General features: G+C 54.6%; 1 protein-coding gene across 1 annotated transcript in view; it reads left to right on the top strand.

The window, feature by feature from the left end:
- The first annotated feature begins 3975 nt into the window (after positions 1-3975).
- KHDRBS2 (KH RNA binding domain containing, signal transduction associated 2) overlaps positions 3976-15471 on the top strand; it is a 47267-nt gene continuing 35771 nt past the window's right edge. Inside the window, exon 1 of the mRNA XM_054397578.1 lies at positions 3976-4066. Coding sequence (XP_054253553.1) covers positions 3976-4066 — 91 coding nt within the window. The remainder of the gene's footprint in view (positions 4067-15471) is intronic.

Here is a 15471-nt window from a genome sequence, read left to right as displayed (position 1 = left end):
CCTCTCCTCTCCTCTCCTCTCCTCTCCTCTCCTCTCCTCTCCTCTCCTCTCCTCTCCTCTCCTCTCCTCTCTCCTCTCCTCTCCTCTCCTCTCCTCTCCTCTCCTCTCCTCTCCTCTCCTCTCCTCTCCTCTCCTCTCCTCTCCTCCCTCTCCTCTCCCTCCTCTCCTCTCCCCTCCCCTCCCCTCCCCCTCCCCTCCCCCTCTCCCTCCCTCCCCTTCCCTCCTCTCCTCTCCTCTCCTCTCCTCTCCTCTCCTCTCCTCTCCTCTCCTCTCCTCTCCTCTCCTCTCCTCTCCTCTCCTCTCCTCTCCTCTCCTCTCCTCTCCTCTCCTCTCCTCTCCTCTCCTCTCCTCTCCTCTCCTCTCCTCTCCTCTCCTCTCCTCTCCTCTCCTCTCCTCTCCTCTCCTCTCCTCTCCTCTCCTCTTTTTCATTTTCTTTGCTTTTCCTTTCTTCTCTTTTTCAAGGAGGACTTCCACCTTCCCTCTCCCTTGGGCCTTGTTTCTGGTAAACTCTATATCCAGTTAAACCTTCCAGTCCTGCTGTCACTGCTCTCTGCTTCTAAATAAAGCATTTCACAAGCCTGCTGAAATCCCACTGTTTTCCTGCTCTCACTCTGTCTCAGCAGGGAAGTTCATTCTCAGGTCTTTTATTTCCTCTGTGCAATACAAAACCAGAGCCTTGGCCATGGACATTCTCTCTATCATCCTGTGGACACCTGTAGGCCTTCAATCACCTGCACACTGAGTGGGAATTGCATAAAAGCTGCCTGCAAGCATCTTAGGATGCTGAACACATCACAGACCAGATTTTGATGCCATGGCTGTGGAACAGCTCTGAAATCCTGCTCTTACAGAGCTTTTGTCTTTGTTTTTACCTCTCTTTGTGCCTTCATCCTCTGACAAAAATTAAACACCTAAGTACCTGGAGTGGGCACTGGGAAGGTTGTACCTCCAATACTGGGGTCAGTTTTGGGGCTGTAGCAGATCCAGAGAAGGGCAACAAAGCTGGGGAAGGGTCTGGAGAACAGGGCTGGGGAGAAGCAGCTGAGGGACCTGATGGTGTCTAGTGTAGAGAAGAGGAGGCTGAGGGAGACCTCATTGCTCTCTACAGCTCCCTGAGAGGAGATTGGATTCGATATCCTCTCTTTGGTATCAAGTGATAGAATGAGAGGAAATCTTCTGGAATTGTGCCAGGGGAGGGTTAGGTTAGAGATGAGGAAAAATTTCTTTGCTTCAAGAATGGTCAGGGACTGGCAAAGGCTGCCCAGGGAGGTGGTGGAGTCCCCAACCCTGGAGGTGTTTCAGAAAGCTGTGGCCATGGTAAAGTTGCGTTGGTGGCTGGATTAGATGATCTCAGAAGGCTTTTCAAGTGTAATGATTCTGTGGAAAGAGCATCATCCCCCCTCCCTCTTGAGCTGTGGCAGCACTGGTGACATCGTCTTTCTTCTCTGTTCTCCACACCTCCTGCAGCAGCGCCGCTACCTCGGCCCCGCCCACGGCTTGAGCACCACGGTGAGCGCCCGGCCGATGGCTGGGCCACGGCTCCGCGGACACACGGACACAGAGACGCAGCGAATGACACAAGGACATGCAGACACAGGGCTGCACAGGTACAGACTGGTACGCAGATACACATGCACCGACACACAGAAACATGACACAAATACAGGCACACAGGCACACAGACACGCCGATAATCACATGCAAGGGGGCACATGCACCGGCACACACACACGCACTGACACACACACACACACACGTACCGGCACACGCACACACACTGACACACACACACACGTACCGGCACACGCACATGAACTGACACACACACACATGCACCGGCACACACGCACGCATCGGCACATATGCACGCACCGACACACACACACACGTACCGGCACACGCACTGACACACACACACACGCACCAGCACACACGCACGCACCGACACACACGTACCGGCACACACACGCACACGTACCGGCACACGCACACACACTGACACATGCACACGCACTGACACACACACATGCACTGACACACACACACACGTACCGGCACACACACATGCATTGACACACACACACACACACTGACACACACACACATACCGGCACACACAGACGCACTGACACACACACACACACTGACACACACACACACTCACCAACGCACACACACGCACTGACACACACACACTGACACCCCCCCCCCCTACTGGCACATGCACTGACACACACACACTGGCACACATGCACACACGGACATACACACACGCACTGACACACACACATGCACCGGCACACACACCAACACATGCACCAGCACACACGCACACACTGACACTCACACACACATGCACTGACACACACACACACGTACTGGCACACGCACATGCACTGACACACACACACGTACCGACACACACACACTCACCGACGCACACACATGCACTGACACACACACACGTACCGGCACACGCACATGCACTGACACACACACACGTACCGACACACACACACTCACCGACGCACACACATGCACTGACACACACACACGTACCGGCACACGCACATGCACTGACACACACACGCACTGACACACACACACACGTACCGGCACATGCAGATGCACTGACACACACACGCACTGACACACACACACATGTACCGGCACATGCAGATGCACTGACACACACACGCACTGACACACACACACACGTACCGGCACACGCACACGCACTGACACACACACACACGTACCAGCACACACACACGCACTGACACACACGCATGCACCGACATACACACACATACTGGCACACACACACTGACACATGCACACGCACTGACACACACACACGCACCGGCACACACACCAACACACGCACCAGCACACAGGCACGCACGGACACACACACACTCACCGACACACACACATGCGCTGACACACACACGCACTGATACACACACATGCACTCACACACACACACACGCACCGGCACACGCACTGACACACACACACATGCACCGACACACACACATGCACACACACCAGCACACACGCACGCACCGACACACACACACACATGCACTGACACACACACACACACTGACACACACACATGCACTGACACACACACATGCACTGACGCACACACACAGAACAGCACAGACACACTTGCAGTGACACACACACACATGCACCGACACACACACACGTGCACCGACACACACACATGCACAAATGCACCCGGACAAGTACAGGCACAGAAAATCACACCCATGCTTCCACACACATGGACACGCCAACAAACACACACAGACACCGAGTGACAGACACCAACACATAGGGGCACACGTACACGCCGGCATACACGCATAGACACATGCAGAGTGACACACACGGACGACACACAGACACACGGACAAACATGCACAGACACACGGACACCCCCCCCAGTGACACACACAGACAGAGCCCTCCCACCGCCGCCGACAGCCAATGATGCTGCCAGCCTCCCTTCACCACGCCCCCCATTCTCTCATCTCCACCAATGGGCGCTCGGGGCGTGGCTTTCTGGCCCAGCCTCTCCCCTTAAGCAGCGGTGGGGCCGCGTTGCTTAATGCCGGGAGTGGAGGGGCCCCAGCTGAGTGCCCCCGGACCTGGGCCCGCCCAGGGCAGCCCTCGCCCGCGGGGCAGCTGCAGGCGGCGGCGGGCACACAGCGGGGCCGGGGGAGCGGCCAGGCAGGAGCCAGGTGCAGAGTGTTTCCCAGCTCGGGCGCATCGAAACGACCCGGATACCGAGCGCTCCCCTTACCCGGAGTACCGGGAGGAGATTGGCGCTGAGCGGTGCCTATTACTGGAGCACGGAGAAGAGCCGTGCACCGAACGCTACTCATTCACGGAGCATCGAGAGGAGTCGGGTACCGACCGCTGCCCGCCCCGGAGCACCGATCGGAGCCGGGCCGCGGTGCGATGGAGCAGGAGAAGTACCTGCCCGAGCTGCTGGCGGAGAAGGACAGCCTGGACCCCTCCTTTGTTCACGCCATGCGTCTCCTGGCCGACGGTAAGGCTGTGCCCCCCGGTTTGTGCGGCCCAGCCCTGCCACCGCTCCCGCAGGCCTCCCCGGGGTGGGTCAGCCTCGGCCGGGCACTGCCGAGGGTACGGGGCGGGAAGAAGTCTCCGAGCGAAAGCTGGGGAGCGGCCGGGGGAGGGCTGCCCAAGCGTGGCGATGCGCAGGACCAGCTGTGCAGCCCTCCCCCGGGGCCGGGCAGCGGCCGTGCGGGGTTTGTGTGCGCCGCAGCCTCCCCCGGCTCCGGGCTGAGGGACCCTGCTGCGAGCCCTCGCCCCGGGGCTGTGTCGGCTCTGCCCCTGGGCTGCCCCGTCCTGCTTTGCACGCACAAAGGAAGGTGCTGGTTCTGCGGGAGACCTGTTCCAGCCCCGTCCCCCGCGCTGGAGACACCAGGATGTCTGGTAGGGCTGCTACTCATCGGTGTGGCACTGTCCAGGCTGCCTGCGCTGTGCCAGGCACGAGTGAGATCCACGTTTGTGTCGTACAGAGCGTGGTTTTCCTTCGGGGTTTGTGTGCTGGTACAGAAAATGCTGTTGGTGGCACCTTGCTGTGCATTGCCTTTGGCTCTGCTCTCCTAGTGATGGTTGAACAGGTTCAGCTGGGGCTTGTTGAGCAACTTCTTCATTTAAGCTCTCTCCCAACAGCTGCTCCAGGTAGTTACTGGGTGCAGGCCTTGTGGTGCAGCATGGCAGCTTCTGCAGAAGGGTAATCCATCAAGTTCCCTTAGAACCCTTCTTCTCCTGTCATGTGAACTCTGAAGGTCCCTGTTCAGCCTGGAACCTAATGACACAAAGCAGTGAAGAACAATGCAGAATTCAGGCAGCCCACCAAGACAAGGGCAGTGCCCAGGAAGGCTGTGGATGCCCCCTCCCTGGAAGTGTTTAAGGCTGGGCTGGATGAGGCCTTGAACAACCTGGGCTGGTGGTAGGTGTCCTTGCCCGTAGCAGGGGATTGGAACTGGATGAGCTCTGAGGTCCTTTTCCAACCCTTCAGTCATGAATCTATGACTGAAGACAACCCATCAAGCCCTGAAGTAAGACTAAGGCAAAGAAATATGTGTGGTTGGGCCCTTGAGAGGATCACAGCTTCAGAGTCACAAACCCAGATAAACTCATGCTCAGAGGTGGTGAATACTGTCGGCTCTGGGGCTCTGAAGACTAAAGAGATGTGGACTTGCTGGCGAGGGTCCAGAGGAGGCCACAAAGATGATCAGAGGGATGGAGAACCTCTGCTGTCAGGACAGGCTGGGAGAGTTGGGGCTGTGCAGCCTGGAGAAGAGAAGGCTCCAGGGAGACCTCAGAGCTGCATTTCAATATCTGCAGGGGAGCTGCAGGCAGGCTGGGTGAGGGACTGTTCAGAAGGAGCTGTGGGGATAGGAGGAGGGGCAAGGGTTTGGAATTGGAGCAGGGCAGGGTTAGGTTGGACATTAGGAGGGAGTTCTGCACAGTGAGAGTGGAGAGACACTGGAACAGGCTGCCTGGGAGGTGGTGGAGGCTCCGTCCCTGGAAATATTCAAGCTCAGACTCAATGTGTCCCTGGGCAGCCTGCTCTGGTTGGAGGTATCCCTGCAGGGGCTTGGACAAGATGCCCTTGGAGAGTTCCTTCCAAGCCAGTGCAATCTGTGAATCCCAAGTTGTGTCCAAGGCAGAGAATTCAGTCTGTGGTTGAGTCCAATTATGGAGTCATGAATCCAGAGGAGCACAAAGGTGGTGAATAATGTCCCCAGTTGTGCTAGGTCTGCAGGAAACTCATCACAAATGAAGCCCTACAAGAGCAGCAGTGACCTTTTATCTTGATGTTCCCCTCCATCAGTGTGTGTTTGGTTGGTTGTGGATGGGGATCCTGAGCCCAGGCTGTGCTGGAGTGCTGCATTTTGTCAACCTGGGAGTTGAAGTTGAGCACTGCTGGAAATAGCCTACTCCTGGCACGGCTGCTCTGCTGCTGGACAGGCAGCCACACTGCTTCTTGCTCCTGCCGGGTCTGGGTGCTGTGGGGTTTGCCTCCCTGCAGTTCAGCTTTTGTCCCAGAGGTGGGAAGTGTCTGCTGAGAGCCTGCATGGGAAAGAAGGAAAATGCATGGAGGAGAAAACTGAAGTTAGACGAAAAGAGAATAAAATAGGTGTTTGTTGGTGCCAGCTCTGTGCTGCACTGGCACTTCAGGCAGCTGAGGTGGGACACATGAGGAGCTTCCTTGTTTCTTCTTAGGCTTGGGCTGGATCTTGGCAGGGGCGTTGGCCTTGGTTGGATCTTGGGGGTGGTTGGAAGATGAAAGCAGGTTGCCTGCAGGGAATGCTGATGCCAAGCTCACAGCAGCTAGCTGACATTAGCCTCTAGAACACCATCTGGCAGCTTCCTAGAGATGCAGTTTGCAGCTGACAACGCTGCCTGGAAAAGCACTTTCATCAGGGTAGGAGTGGAGCTGCTGCAGGCAAAAAGAATTCATCAGCTGGTTGCTGCTGGGTGCGCCGGGGAAGGGCACGTATAGGGCTGGCAGGGTCTGCTTGGGATGCCAGGTGGACTGTCCAGTGGCAGGGAATTGATTGGATGATCACATCCAGAGGGTTGTGGTCAACAGCTTGATGTCTAGATGCAGATGGGTGACCAGTGGTGTGCCTCAGGGTCCGCACTGGGACCAGTGCTGGGCACCCTCAGCAGATGTGCAGGTGGCATCAGGCTGAGTGGCAAGGTTGTTGTGACCCAAGCACAGGACCGTTGTCTTGGCAGTGCTGATGGTGACAATCCCACCTTCAGCCCAAGGTGTGGGAGGCTGTTGGCTAAACCTGTGCCCTTCTCAAGTCACCCCTCTGATACTGGTTAATTTCTGCCAGATCTTTGTGTTGAAAGTTGCTTGTGGCAATGCTGCTGCAGATGGCTTATCTGACGCTGCCTCAGCAGGATGGCTGTGGAAGGTTCATGTGAAACCCTCCATTGCTATCCTCCTGCCAGCGGTCGCTTGCCTGCTGCTTGGGTCTTTGCTCATCTTGGTGCTGCCCTCAGGAGGGAGGACATCTGTGCTGACACCACAGTTTGCATTACTGTTTGCTTTGCTGTCCCATGGAGGCTGCAGGACTGACTTGGGAAACACAGCCTGTGTCTGGGCAGCTTGGCTGGGTTGGAAAATGGATTTACAGAGCTGCTCTTTGGCTGCTGTTAAGGAGCAAAGGGACTTGATTTCTCCACAGCAGCCATGTGCCAGGCACGGCTGATGATTGGGCCCAGAGAGTGTAGGGGAATGGAGTTAACTCCAGTTGGTGGGTGGTCACCAGTGGATTCCCCAGGGCTCTTCAATACCTTCATCAATGGTCTGGGTGAGGGGTTCAGGCACCCACAGTCAACCTGTAGATGACACTAAACTGGGTGGCAGTGGTGATCTGCTGGAGGGGAGGAAGGCTCTGTAGGGAGACCTGGCCAGGCTGCATCCATGGCTGAGGCCAGTGGGCTGAGGCTCAACAAGGCCAAGGGCTGGGTCCTGCCCTTGGGGCACAACAACCCCAGGAAGGCTCTAAGGTGAGGGCAGAGTGGCTGGAAAGTGCCCAGGAGAGAAAGATCTGGGGGTGCTGGGTGGCAGCAGCTGGAGATGAGCCAGGGAGTACCCAGGTGGGCAAGAAGGCCACCAGCAGCCTGACCTTGGAGCAGCAATGGTGTGGGTGGCAGCAGCAGGGCAGGGATTGTGCACCTGGAGTGGGCACTGGGGAGGCCACAGCTTGAGTTCTGGGTTCAGTTTTGGGCTCTCGCTCCCAGAAGGACATTGAGGGATGGAGCAGGGCAGTTTTGCAGCTCAGCAGAAGAGGACCTGAAGCTGCTGGCTTCCTTCCCTGTACTATGAGCATCCAGTGAACACCCTTCTGCATCTGTAAGATGCAGGCTGCTTCTGAGTTTCACTCTGATCTTGGAGGGTCCCTAGGTGAAAAGAGGCTCAGAAGAAATGTCTCTGATCCTTAGGACTTTAAATCCAGAATTATTGTTTCTAAATGTGCAAGCAAACATAATCCTGGAGAGTACAGCCCCCATGGAAACCCTGTCATGTTTTAATTAGCTGTGCTGATTTCCAGCAGGATTCTCTTTCCTTGTCCTAAAAAGGAGGGGAAATAATAATAATTTAAAAAACATACAAAGAACTCATCTTAAGACTTTCAACAGATTAAAAACCTTCACCTCCCCAAACCCCTCCTGGAATAGCTTAATCCTGTTGCTAGTTTCACTGTTAAAAATGCAATTTTTAGGTTGATATTGAAAAAATTATCCAATATCCCTAATTATTCCCTGGAGCTGCTCAAGAAACCAGGAGATGTGGCATCTGGGGCCATGGTATAGTGGTCATGGAGGTGCTGGCTAGAAGGCTGCACCTGATGATCTTTGAGGGCTTTTCCAACATTAATGATTCAAATTAGGTGATTCTGAAGATCCTCCACATTTATATGGGATGATAAATAGGGGTTTGGGTCATCTATGGCTGCATGTGATAGGAACAAAGTCCTTTTGCAAACTTCCATTGCTCTGCTGGCTGTGGACATTGCTATTTGTCCTCCACAGCCAGAAGACACAGCATGGCTCACTGCTGCCCTGGAATGTCTCTGCCCCTGCTGAAGTGTCCATCAGGCACTCCAGCATCTGCTGCTTCTTGGCAAGGTTCCACTGAAAGGTGGAAACCTTTTGATTTCTGAAGTCCTTTGACATCTGGGAACTGATGCAGCTGTTGGGAAAATAATTGTAGAATAAAACCGCAGAATGGATTTGGTTGGAGAAGAGCTCTGAGCTCACCCAGTCCAACCACTCTGTGACTCTGCCAGGGCTGACCCTTGGCCCTCAGCACCACATCTTTGCCTCTCTGAAACGCCTCCAGGGATGGGGATTCAGCGACCTCCCTGGGCATATCGGGCCAGGCTTGGAGAACTCTTTCAGGTGAGGAGCTTCATTTGATGTCCAACATAAACCTGCACTGTACAACTTCAAGTCATTTCCTCTTGTCCTATCAATTCATACTGAGGAAAGGAGCCCAATCTCCAGCTCACTGCAGCCTCCTCTCAGGGCACTGTAGAGAGCAGTGAGGTCTCCCCTCAACACCCCCAGCTCCCTCAGCTGCTCCACCCCAGCCCTCTTCTCCAGACCCTTCCCCAGCTCTGTTGTCCTTCTCTGGACCTGCTCCAGCCCTCAATGTCCTTCTGGGAGTGAGAAGCCCAAACCTGAACCCAGCACTCAAGCTGTGGCCTCCCCAGTGCCCAGTCCAGAGGCAGAATCCCTGCCCTGCTGCTGCTACCCACACCATTGCTGCTCCAGGCCAGGCTGCTGGTGGCCTTCTTGCCCACCTGGGCACCCCTTGGCTCACCTGGCAGTTGATCAGCACCCCCAGGTCTTTCTCTCCTGGGCATCAGGCTGCCCAGAGATGTGGTCAAGTCACCATCCTTGCAGGTGTTCCAGAAAGGTGTGGCCATGGCATCTGGGGCCATGGTTTAGTGGCCATGGCGGTGCTGGGCTGATGGTTGGGCTGGGTGACTTTAGAGGGTCGTTCTGTGGTTCTAATTCCAGCCATGACAAATTGCAGTGTTGCTGTGTCTGTCCAGCAGCTCCCAGCCCAGACAGCAGCTGGCTCTGCGTTTGCTCCCCTCCAGGCAGGGAGGGAATGAAACTGAAGATGTTTGCCAACCTGTGAGGTATCTCTGCTGCTGACACTGTTCCAGGAGGCACTGTTTGATCAGGCTGGCAAAAGGTCCTCTGGAGCTCAGTGCCTCATTGGAATGCTGAGGACTGGGAATGCCATTAGACTCTCTGTGACTTCTGAGGTGTCCAACTTCCTCATCTCTCCTCATTTCAATGTCCATAGCCTGAGGTGCAGACACTGAGAAGGGAGGCTTGGTCCGGAGGCCTCTCACAGCACTGCCAAGGAAATGATCTTGCCCTCAGTAGGAGTTAGTCTGGAAGACAAACGACCCTTTTACAGCCACCATTTATTGGAGACCTTTACCGAAATCATCTGGAGGAGCTACCTCATCTTGGTGAAATGATCTCGGGTGCCTGCAGCTGGGAGTCATGCAGGGGGAGGGTGTCTCAGGATTTAAGCTGGAAGGAATCCAAAGCTAAACTTATCTTAACTCTACTGCCAGTCCTTGGAGAGAGAAGCCCTGACAGCTGCTAGGGCAAAAAGAGTCTTTGGTGTCCAGTTGGGTTCATTCCTAAATGGGCATTCCCTGAAGCTCCCTGAAAGGAGGCTGGAGCCAGGTGGGGGTTGGTCTCTTTTCATAGAGTCACAGAATGGGTTGGGTTGGAAGGGACCTTAAAGATCATCCAGTTCCAACCCCCTGCCATAGGACACCTCCCACTGAACCACTTTTCCCTAGTAACAAGTGATAGGATGAGAGGAAATGGCTTCAGGTGGCACCAGAGCAGGTTTATGTTGGACATCAGAAGAACCTTCTTGACTGAAGGGATTCTCCAAGCCTGGCCCAGGCTGCCCAGGGAGGTGGCTGAGTCCCCATCCCTAGAGGTGTTTGAGAGACAGAGATGTGGTACTGAGGGCCATGGGTTAGCCCCAGCCTTGGCAGAGCCAGAGAATGGCTGGACTTGGAGGATCTGGAAGGGCTTTGCCAACCCAAAGAGTTCTGTGATTCTCTCTCCCAGCTCTGCTGTACAACTTCACAAGCAGAGCAGTGTTAGGAAGCCTGGGTCCTGCTTATTCAGCACTTAAGGTTGATGTTTAGCATTTCTCTTTTGTGCCCAAGCATGAGCCATGGCAGCTCCTGGTGCAGGAGCCTTCACAGTCAGAATCTCCCTGTTAGCTTTGAGAGGCTCTTTGCTCCTTGCTGCTGGAGCCCTTCCCTGAAGGAAGGGGGGCAGCCTTTCATCTCTGGATGTAGACTTCAAGTACATCTTACAGCTGATGAGCCTTGCTGGGCTGCAGGCAGTGCTGAGGCTGCCTCCATGCCAAGTCACGTTTTGCTCATCATTTATACATTTAGTTCAGATGAGAAAATTGCTACTGCAAGTTCTTAACAGCCTGCAAAGAAAATCAGCTACAATTATCTCAATGGCACCAATAAAGAGGGGCCCCTGCACCTGAGCTGCTGCAGAGAGCAGCCAGAAACCCACATCCAGAGCACTCTAAAAGCTGCTGCTAGTTGGAATCACTCAGTGTTCTGCTTTATGGTTTACAAACTGCAGCAGTGAAGCTTTGTTTGGTCTTCATCCTGAAGTCCCCATCCCTGGAGGTGTTCCAGAAACCTGTGGCCATGGTGGGGTTGGGTTGTAGGTTGGACTCAATGATCTTAGAGGTATCTTCTGAACAAAATCAGAATCATAGAGTCATAGAGTGGTTGGGGTTGGAAGGGAAGTTTAAAGGTCATCCAGACTAATCCCGGTCCAATCTCAATTTAAACTTATTTCTTGGGGCTCTACCACATCCCTGGGAGCTTGTTCCAGTGGCTGAAGCCATGTTTAGTGAGGTGCTCAGGCAAATGGGTTTGCTACAGAAGGACAGAATGGTAGGGGCTGAAGGGACCTCTGGAGGTGATTGAGCCTGGCCCTCCTGGCAGAGCAGGGACCCCTAGAGAAGGTCACACAGGAACACAGCCAGGGGGCTTTGGAACGTCTCCAGAGAAGGAGAGTCCAGCACCTCTCTGGGCATTGATTGCATCAATTTACCCTTTTCAAAACACACTGAAGCAAGCAAGCAGTTGTAAAATTCAGGAGTGCATTCAAACCTGTAAAATCAAGTACTTATGCACCAGAGTCAGCCCCTGGAGCTGATTAACTCTGCAGGGCATTCAATCAAAACCTGAGGCCTCACTTTATTTGCTGTGAGCACTGCAGAGCTGGTGACAAATAAATCAGGCTGTTCTCCAGGCAGAGTGTTGTGAGTGGGCTTTGAAATCCACACAAGATGGGAAGGGAAGCCAACATGGCCCTGATCCCTCTCAGGTGGGACTGACTAAGCAAGGTCATGCTCAGTGCAGGTTCAGACTGCTGTGAGTAGGGACTCGAAAGTGCTGCTCTGGCAGCATATGAGCTTCTGAGAGTCGTGGAATGGGAAAGCTGGTGAGGCTGGATGAGATCAGAGAGGGCTGGAGAGCCTCTGCTGTGGGGTCAGGCTGGGAGAGTTGGGGCTGTGCAGCCTGGAGAACAGAAGGCTCCAGGGAGACCTCAGAGCTGCATTTCAATATCTGCAGGGGAGCTGCCGGCAGGCTGGGGAGGGACTGTTCAGAAGGAGCTGTGGGGATAGGAGGAGGGGCAAGGGTTTGGAATTGGAGCAGGGCAGAGTTAGGCTGGACATCAGGAGGAAGTTCTGCACAGTGAGAGTGGGGAGACGCTGGAACAGGTTGTCCCATTCTTGGAGATGTTCAAGCTCAGCCTTGCTGTGTGCCTGGGCAGCCTGCTGGAGGTGTCCCTGCTACCTGCAGGGGGTTGGACAAGGTGACCTTGGAGGGTTCCTTGTAGCCCAGTGCAGTCTGTGAACTGAAGGTAGTTGTCCTTGGGATCTGTGAGGTGTACAACGGATGAAAAGGAGAGATCTCCTGAAGGGCGGTGGAGAAGCCCAGAGTGCCTGCAGTGAGGTTGGTGGTGTGGTCCTAGGGGGCAGGTGTTTACTTGATGACATTGATTTGACATAAAGGACTATGAAGCTTCTTCATAAGACCAAAGTACCAAGGAGCAGCCTCATTGGAATTCAGAGATGCAGCTGGGTTTTCTTAATTAAAAATGAGAATGCAGATGAAATTCAGGCTTAAAGCTCTGCTGGCAAAGCAGCTCAGGAGTTGTAAAGAGAGTGGCACCACTGCTCTTGATCCTGGGATATGCTTCCTGCTGTCACAGTGGAGAATCACAGAGCCCGGGGATCACTTGGGTTGGGAAAGCCCCTGAATTGCACCCAGCCCAACCACTCCAGCTGCCAAGGCTGGGGCTGGCAGGCAATGGGCTCAAGCAGGTTGGGTTGCGTCCATTCCAGCAAGCACAAAACCATTTGTCAGTTGAGGAGGTGTCAGAGAACCATGGAACAATTGGGGTTGGCAGAACCATGGAGTAATTGGGGTTGGCAAAGCCCTTTCAGATCACCCAGTCCAGCCCTTCTCTGACTCTGCCCAGGCTGGGATTAACCCATGGCCCTCAGCACCACATCTCTGCCTCTCAAACACCTCTGGGGATGGAGATTCGGCCACCTCTTTGGGCAGCCTGGGCCAGGCTTGGAGAACCTTTTCAGCCAAGAAGTTTCTTCTCATCTCCAACCTAAACCTCCCCTGGTACTACTTGAGGCCATTTCCTATTATTCTCTCACCTCAGACTAGGGAGCAGAGCCCAAGCCCTACCTCACTGCAGCCTCAGGGAGCTGTAGAGAGTAGTGGTGACCCAAGGGCAGGACCCAGCACTTGGCTTTGTTGGATCTCATGCAGTTGGCCTCACCTGACCACCTCAGCCTGGCCAGGTCCCCCTGCAGACCCTTCCTACCCTCCTGCAGATCAGCACTGCCACCCAATTTTCATCTGCAATGTGACAGATTGTGGCTGAGAGTGCCCTCAAGGTTCCTCACCCAGACCACTGCTGAAGCCCCTGAAGAGAACAGGCATCACTGAAGTGCTGCCCAGGCCCTTTACACCCCTGGTGACAGAAGCTGCTCTCAGCTCTCTTGAGCAGGTGGAGCAAGGGCAATAACCAGAGTGCAGCCACTGGCTGTTGTCTCTGTCCCAGTGCTGGCAGGTCCAGGTTGTTGCTTGTTGGTGTTGTGGAGAGGTTCAAGCCAACTGCATTTCTATTTTTAAGTGCTCCTCAACTGTTAATCTGTTCTGATTGCCTGCTGATGAATTCCTTAATGGGGTGTGATAAATATTTCTAGTGAGCATTTAGTTCCACTTTTCACAATGACTGAGCCTGCACGGTGCAGTGGAGATGGATGGGCTGGGTGAGGGCAGCCAGGCAGCCTCAGGCACTCAATAGGGTGGCAGTGGTGATGTGAGGGAGGGCAGGAAGGGACGTGGCCCCTGCAGAGGGACCTGGCCAGGCTGCATCCATGGCTGAGGCCATTAGGGATGAGGTTCAACAAGGCCAAGGGCTGGGTCCTGCCCTTGGGGCACAACAACCCCATGAAGGCTCCAAGGTGGGGGCAGAGTGGCTGGAAAGTGCCCAGCAGAAAAGGCCCTAGGGGTGCTGGGTGGCAGCAGCTGAAGATGAGCCAGGGGGTGCCCAGGTGGGCAAGAAGGCCACCATCAGCCTGACCTGGATCAGCAATGGTGTGGCTAGCAGCAGCAGGGCAAGAGTGGTCAGGGACTGGCAGAGGCTGCCCAGGGAGGTGGTGGAGTCCCCATCCCTGGAGGTGTTCTGGAAAGGTGTGTCCATGGCACTTGGCACCATGGTTTGGTGGCCATGGTGGGGTTGGGTTGCTGGCTGGACTGGATGATCTCAGAGGTCTTTTCCAACCCATTCCATGACTATGGTTCCAGTAGGCTCCAGGCTGATGTAGGGGCTGGAGGGTCATTACCTTTTAAGCAGAAGCCGGAAGCCCAGCCCTGACTGTCCTTTTGTGCCGAGGTCATTCTGATTTGTCTGTGCTGTTGTATTTCCCCTCTTGTCCCCTGTGTGTGGGATGCAGTTGCTCCAGAAATCACCATGCCACTACCTCAGCCTTCTGTCAGTGCCCTCCTCAGTGTCAGCCCCCTGCCTGTGCCCACAGAACACTGCAGCAGGACACTGTGGGCAGGTGGCAGGCTGAGAGCTCCTCAGCCACCCAATGCAGTCTGGGGTGGCTGTAGCTGCAAGGTCCCAGTCCTCCATCATCCTGGGCTGTGTTCTCCTCATGTGGCTGACTGCTGAATGGGCACAAACCTGAACACAGTAAGTTCCATCTAAAGATGAGGAACTTCTTGGCTTTGAGGGTTCTTTTTTGAAAGGGTTGTCCAGGCCTGGCCCAGGCTGCCCAGGGCAGCAGTGCAGTCCCCATCCCTGTAGGGATTCGAAGGCTGTGTAGTTGTGGTGCTGAGGCACCTGGTGGATGTGGCTGTGCTGGGTTAGCAGTTGGACTTGATGCTCTTAAAGGTCTTTTCCAACTTAAATTCTGTGGTGAGCTCCCTGTGGGGCTTCCTGAACCATCGATTGACTCATCTTTCACCCCTGCTCTGTTCCACTCCACAGAGCATATAGCACAACTCTGCTGTTTGCTCCAGAAGAGCTCTTCAGCATCTCCTCAAGTGCCTGGCTGAAAGGACTTTCACACAGCAGAAGGAACAGAAAACCCTTCTTGACAGAGGGCTGCTTTGCTTTTCCTTCGACATCACAGCAGCACAACTGCTGCAGGATGTTCAAGTCGAGGGCTTCCAGAGCTCTGTTCAGAAATGAATCTGCTCTGGATGCCTTGGTGAGCTCTGCTGCCTTCCTTTTCTGCTCTGCTTCACACTCTCTGCTTCCTCTGTTCTTAGGAGTAGT

The sequence above is a fragment of the Indicator indicator genome, chromosome 2 (genome assembly GCF_027791375.1).
Source record: "Indicator indicator isolate 239-I01 chromosome 2, UM_Iind_1.1, whole genome shotgun sequence".
Classification (NCBI taxonomy): domain Eukaryota; kingdom Metazoa; phylum Chordata; class Aves; order Piciformes; family Indicatoridae; genus Indicator; species Indicator indicator.
Note: the sequence above shows the minus strand (reverse complement) of the source record. Positions and strands in the feature narration are given on the sequence as shown.